The 6,675-nt window shown below is 42.3% G+C and overlaps 1 protein-coding gene, 1 long non-coding RNA gene and 1 pseudogene across 12 annotated transcripts in view; all 3 read right to left on the reverse strand.

Annotated features, from left to right (window-relative positions):
- SFXN2 (sideroflexin 2) overlaps positions 1-6,675 on the reverse strand; it is a 50,204-nt gene that overhangs the window by 8,217 nt on the left and 35,312 nt on the right. For all 11 annotated transcript variants that reach the window (XR_001364433.1, XR_001364438.1, XR_001364434.1 and 8 more), the window contains exons 2-4: positions 1,773-1,958; positions 1,428-1,598; positions 330-428 (exon numbers count right to left, since the gene is read on the reverse strand). Coding sequence is in view for 4 of the 11 variants with exons in the window: in XM_005878235.2 (XP_005878297.1) it covers positions 330-428; positions 1,428-1,598; positions 1,773-1,958 (456 nt within the window). In the remaining 7 variants the exon portion in view is untranslated. The remainder of the gene's footprint in view (positions 1-329; positions 429-1,427; positions 1,599-1,772; positions 1,959-6,675) is intronic.
- Positions 4,324-6,675, reverse strand: part of LOC106728171 — a 14,771-nt gene continuing 12,419 nt past the window's right edge. Inside the window, exon 3 of the long non-coding RNA XR_001364440.1 lies at positions 4,324-4,356. This is a non-coding gene — a long non-coding RNA (uncharacterized LOC106728171). The remainder of the gene's footprint in view (positions 4,357-6,675) is intronic.
- Positions 4,926-5,488, reverse strand: LOC102260658 (annotated as a pseudogene).

Genomic DNA, 6,675 nt, shown 5'->3' on the forward strand with positions numbered 1-6,675 from the left:
GGGGCATGCAGGCAGCCAATCAATGATTCCCTCTCATCATTGATGTTTCTCTCTCTCTCTTCCTCTCCCTTCCTCTCTGAAATCAATAAAAATATATTTTTAAAAAATGAACATATTTTGAATTGGTCCAAGAAGATGCTTTCCTAGTCAGCCTAAGAAAACACTTCCAAGCCCTGAAAAGGGAGGAACTTCATCACCTGTCCAGTGAGAACCCTACCCAGGGAGGACTGGCAGCCTGAGAACCCTTTAGAAAGGTTGTTCCCCTGGAGGCAAAAGGACAGCCACCTCCTCCAAACCCACGTGGACAGCCTGGGGTTCGAGTCTCCTACCTGACTGATGTGGGGGAAGCCGCATTCCTGTTGGTGTAGTTGACTAAGGCATTGAAGGACTGGTTCACCCATTGCCAGAAGATGATCGCTGGCGTCGTCCTACCAGTAATCGAGGTCCGGAAAGGAGAGGAGAATGGAAGGGAGGGCTTGGTATACACAGGTCAAACCGTGTTAACAGTTCTTCCCCAAACTGCTCCCATGTTCTATACACCTGGGCTTTTGTACAGTCTTGCCCCTCTTCCTGGAACACACACACACACACACACACACACACACACACACACACACACTCCCTCACTCGCATTCACACTCACACTCTGTTCCATCCATGGCTAAATCCTGCCCTGTTGAGAGATTACTTCCTCCTTGGAACCTTTTTGACCCTTCCCCTGCCCTTCCTGAGACGAAGTCATCCCATGCTCCCAACTCTTAAAATCCCATATTCTCTCCTCAACCTACCACTTAGCAAGCTGGACTGTAACAGTTCACTTACTTCTTGGTCTCTAACAAAACTGGAAGCTCCTTGAGGGGAAGGAAGGACTAAAGTCTTTATATTCCTAACAGCTGGGGCCCAAAGTCTGGCTCAATAACTAGACAAATAAATGCATAGGGAGGCGGGAGAAGGAAGAGAGGAAGGGGGAAGAGTCACACAGCCAGAAGCTACAACGTTTATTCTCTCCCCAACTGAGCTGAAAGGGCCTTCCTATTTTTTTCCTGGGATATTACATTATAAAATGCATTAAATTCATTGTTAATATAAGCACTTTTTAAAGAGCAAATTAGTATCGTGCATTCACTGAGCATTCTAGAAAGGACTGCCTTAGTTAAAACCCAGGTACCAATACTTCCTGGCTGTGTGAGCTTGCACAAGTTATATAACCTCTCTAGAACCTCAGTTCCTCATCTATAAAATGGAGAGGTAATAGTACCTCTCTGTAGGACTGTTGTGAAAATTACATGAGGTAACACATTCAAAGAATGTAACACAGTGCCTAGTATCGGGAAAGTTTCAATAAAGATGGCTATTATTATAATATGGCTCCCTGGCTAGCAGACCCAAGTGGCTACACCTCCCATCGCCTTGCTCCCAAGTCCCACCTGTAGAACTGGAGCATGAAGCCTGTGATGATCATGCCGCCGGGAACCTGGAAGGACATCCGTCCAATGACATTCATCTTCTCCCCGGTGTCAGGGTGGAAGGCAGAGTCATAGAGCTTTTTGGCATATAGCAGCTGCTCCACTTGAGTCCCTGGGGGCACGACCCCCATCCTGTCACCCAAGGACAGAGTTACCCCCTTGGCCCCCGACTCCAAGTCATCCTGCTCTAATTTCTCCCTCCTCCCTGAGACTTCTGCCTGTACCCTCATCTTCAGTTTCCACCTCCTCTAGGGAACCCATCCAAGTTGCCCCAGTGCCTCCAACCCCCTTCCCCTAACCATTCACCTGCTTTTCTCCACCATCATCTTGGCCCAATCCAGCTCCCGCTCTGGTACCAAAACAGTGCGAGGGTCCGTGATATTGAAGAAGTGCTTCACCCGCCCCAGGAAAGTGGACTGGTCCCAACGGGGGGCATCGATGTTAAAACCAGACAGGTCAGGCTCCATCTTGCTTCGCACACAGAACTGTGTACTTAAGGAAGACAGGAAAAATGAGGACCGTTCCCTAAATCAAAACCTGACCCGGAAGCCCTGGGCATCTCCCACTCTGGAAAACTGCCCGCTTTCACCAGCCACTGCCGTCATCTCACTCAGTTTGGGAAGGACTCAGACTGAGCAACTGGGTACCACCATGTGTTTCCTGAGTGCCTGCTGGTGGCCAGCCCTGTGCTTGATCATGCTGCAGGGAAGACTGGTACACAGTGCCTGTACTTGGGGAGCTGAGTCTGACTGAGGAACAAGAGCCCACAGTGGAACCGTATGTAATATGTACAGCAACAACAATACAGGAGATAAGCAGAAGCAGAGACGGAGGGGCAGAGGAACAGAGTAATCAGAGGGGGCTTCCCAGAAGGAGTGGAATGTGAGGGAGGCCCTAGGAGATAGATTTATCTGAAGGAGGTAGAAGGCATGGGATCACATTAAAGGTAGAAACAATCATAGATAAAGTGGAAATGAACATGGCATGATCACTTTCGTCATTTCAGTGTCTGTGTGTGGTGCATGTGGGCCCTGTGAGAGATTCAGGGCCATGGCTGAGCGAGGCACCATGTCTGCCCTCAAGGAATTTCAGAATAGAGGTTAAACAGGTAAGTAATTCAATAAGGACAGCAGAGTAAACAATGCTGCCGCCAGACCCTGGGAGCAGTGGAAAGCCAGAAAAGAGGCATCTAAGGCTGAGACAACCATATCTCCCAGTTTGCCTAGGAGTGTTGGCCTGGGGTCATTACTAATAGCACCCCTTTCACTCTCAATTTGCATGTGTCCCAATTTGGATGATAAATTAAATGGTCACCTTATCTGAAATAGATGAGGGATTCTTTTTTTTTTTCTTTTTCAGTCAACGGAGCCTTTATTAACATGCAAGTATCATTTGCCACAAGATATACATGTTCTCCTAATCTTTCAGTTCTTTTTAAATATTTTGACTTAAGGTTACTTGTGGATCTAACCTAAAAAGTAACCTACTAAAATCGGTCAAAGTAAAATTTGATTCTAGATCTTACCTTAACCTTTTGTTATTTATATTTATAATTGACATCATTTGTCTCAAGTAACAGAATATAATTCTGGTATTTGATAATCTTCTATACTAAAATATGTGCCAGTATATCTTAAGAAGTTACTAAATATATGGAATTAACATATATATTTAACTGCTTTCAATAAGCTGGGAAGTACAATGTTAAGTTTTCTAAGAGGAAAATCGTTTATAGATCTTGGTTGTTTATGGTTTTTGCAGTTTCCATAAAAACTGGTCCATATTGCCCTAACTGGTTTGGCTCAGTGGATAGAGCATCAGCCTGCGGACTGAAGGGTCCCAGGTTCGATTCCGGTCAAGGGCATGTACCGTGGTTGCGGGCACATCCCCAGTAGGGGGTGTGCAGGAAGCAGCTGATCGATGTTTCTCTCTCATATTGATGTTTCTAACTCTCTATCCCTCTCCCTTCCTCTCTGCAAGAAATCAATAAAATATATTTAAAAACAAAAAACAAAAAAACAAACTGGTCCATATTAAACCAGTCTTGAAGAACTAAAATGGAAACTTAAAAACCCTAATGACAGCCTTGATTTACTAAGATAGAAACAATAATAAACCAAACTACAGTTCTCTTTTCCCAGGCCCAAGCAGAGATGCTCTGTTATAGCTTTTGAAAAATTTTTTGTCTGCTTAGTATAAAAGTTGAATGACCTCTTTATAAGTTAGATATCAGTAGGAGACCCACAGATGATGGGCATATTTATTGGGACACATTTTAATTAATAGAAGATAATTCACATACCGTATCAAAGTGCATTATAAGATTTGCCCTGTATCTGTCCACATGCTTGTCATATTTTATAACATTTCAGTTGGATGCAGGAAGACTGGAATTGTTCACAAAAGTCTAGCTTTTAAGATGTGGGTAAAGTTCACAGTGAGTCTTTTAAAACATTTAAGTAACCAGAAGTATAATCACAAGAAGGAACTATGTAAGAAGAATGAATATTGCAAAGGAAGCTTGATAGTCAGTGAAAATACAGTACTTTGGATTGGCCAATATGCACAATACACATGAAATCAAGGTCATGTACTTTACTTATTGACCCCGTGGCTACAGTTCAAAAGGTCACTACTCTAACAGCCTTACCAAGTAATCTTCCAAACTGCTTTTTAAAAATATATATATATTTATTGATTTCAGAGAGGAAGGGAGAAGGAGAGAGAGAGAAAAAAACATCCATGATGAGAGAGAATCATTGATTGGCTGCCCCCTCCACGCCCCCCGACTGGGGATCAAGCCTGCAACCCAGGCATGTGCCCTTGGCCGGAATCGAACCTGGGACCCTTCAGTCCGCAGGCTGACACTCTATCCACTGAGCCAAGCCGGCTAGGGCCCAAAGTGCTTTTAAATAAAGTTCTTAAATTGTAGGTAGCAATGAACAAAAAGATAAGATACACTTAAAACAATACTGCAGTTTATCAAAAGACACATAAGAAATTTCAACTCATGTCTGACAGTTATAAAAATCAATGTTTGGCTAAGTTATAAACATGTTTATAATGCAATTATTTGCATAATTCTAATAAAAGTAATGACAGCTATAAGATCAGAATAGGTTTAAAAAGAAGAACAACACTAAAAACATAAAAATACATAGCCCCAACATTTACCTGTAGAGTATGTTCATCGATGACTAAATTTCAGCATTTACTATATCGCCACCACTCTAATTTTAAAAATCACATCCAAAGGGTAAGGCAAAACTACTTAGCAACTGACATATTTGTTTATTTCTCAATTTGTGAAAATGTCCTTAATCTGTTGATGTAGCAAACAAATTTCAACTGTGTCATGCAAAAGAAAAGACGATAGTCGGCTTTGCAATGAACTTTAAAGTTCAATCGCACACAGGCAACATGCTATATATGAAAAAATTACTAACTGAACTACAGGTATTAAATACTGAAAAAAGTTAACAGTTTATTATAATTTATTTTATTTAACAATCTAGGAAGTTCGCAGCCATCAGCAGTTCCAGTGCAATTTCAGGTGCAATTGGGAATTCAGGAATCTCCATGGAGCTGTTAGCATAGCGAACCGTGTAAGTAAAATACATGCATACTTTTGATAGCACATGTGAAGGGATCTCTCTAAAATTGACTTCATTAGTTTCCTTCTCAGCAAACTGACCTGGGCCACTCAACATGGCTTGTATCGTTCCTGATGTTAATGCATATTCTCTTTTTACAATAAATGCATGACCATCTGAAGACATCAACTTGACATACATGGCATCAGGGCCTTCACAGCCACCATAGGCTTTCTCTTCTCCACTCGTCAGCCCCGCAGCCACCGCAGCCACCGTGCCAGGTCCCCACGCGTCACCACAGCCCCCGCTCCAGGGCCACCCCTCCACCCCCCACAAGCCTGCCGCCGTGAGTTCCAGGCTAGATGAGGGATTCTGAACACACTTTGTTAGTAAGAGAAATAAGCAATGTTTTGGAAATATGCATAGACGTTAAATAGATGGAAAAGCAGTATTTCAAGCAAAAAGAAGAGCCAGCACTGAAAGCTCATGGTGTGCACAATGTCATTCCTATCCTCACAACAAGAAAAAAAGCTGAACAAACTAAAAATCAACAACTCTTCTTAGCCCCATCAGAGAATTGAGATCACAGGGCAAACCACTGCCCCAAACCTGGAGACAGGCAGGTAAAGAGACACACAGCTCATTGAGAGAAGCCCACTGCCAGGGCAAGTACCACTGGAAAACTTAAACTGTAATCAACAAATTTCTGGAGCTCGATTGGGGACTCAATCTTGGGGGACACTACTTTTGTGAGTTTTACCTCCAGAAGCCCACTAGGTTCTCAAGGTGAAGATCAGAAAAATATCTCCTAGTGCTTCTGGCAGCCAATCAAGGATTCTCTCTCATCATTGATATTTCTATCTCTCTCTCCCTTCCTCTCTGAAATCAATAATTTGTTTTAAAAAGAGAGAGAGAGAGAGAAAGAAAATAATTTAAAGAGAATAGAATAGCCAAGAACCTTGGGACAATTACAAAAGATGTGGCAAACACATAATGGGAATACCAGAAGGAGAAGAAAGAAAAAGAAGAAATATTTGAAGAAGTAATGACTGAAAATTTTCCAAAATTAATGACAGACACCAAACCACAGATTCAGGAGTCTCAGAGAACACCAAGCAAGATAAATGCTCCAAAATCTACATTTAGGCATATTATATTCAAGCTGCAGAAAATCAAGATAAAGAATATCAAGAAAGAAGCCAGAAAGAGGGGATAAAAAAACCTTACTTAGAGCAAAGAATTACATCAGACATCTCTTTAGAAACCATGTAAGCAAGAGAAGAGTGAAATATTTACTAGTAAGTGTTGAAAGTACAAAACAACAACCCATGAACCTAGAATTCTACATCAAACAAAATGATCCTTTAAAAATAAAGGAGAGCCCTGGCCGGCTTGGCTCAGTGGATAGAGCATCGGCCTGCGGACTGAAGGGTCCCAGGTTTGATTCCGGCCGAAGGCACATACCTGGGTTGCAGGCTGCATCCCCAGTGTGGGGTGTGCAGGAGGCAGCCAATCAATGGTTCTCTCTCATCATTGATGTTTCTATCTCTCTCCTTCTCCCTTCCTCTCTGAAATCAATAAAGAAATATATTTTTTTAAAAAAAATTAAAAAAATA

Source organism: Myotis brandtii, unplaced genomic scaffold, assembly GCF_000412655.1.
Source record: "Myotis brandtii unplaced genomic scaffold, ASM41265v1 scaffold550, whole genome shotgun sequence".
Classification (NCBI taxonomy): domain Eukaryota; kingdom Metazoa; phylum Chordata; class Mammalia; order Chiroptera; family Vespertilionidae; genus Myotis; species Myotis brandtii.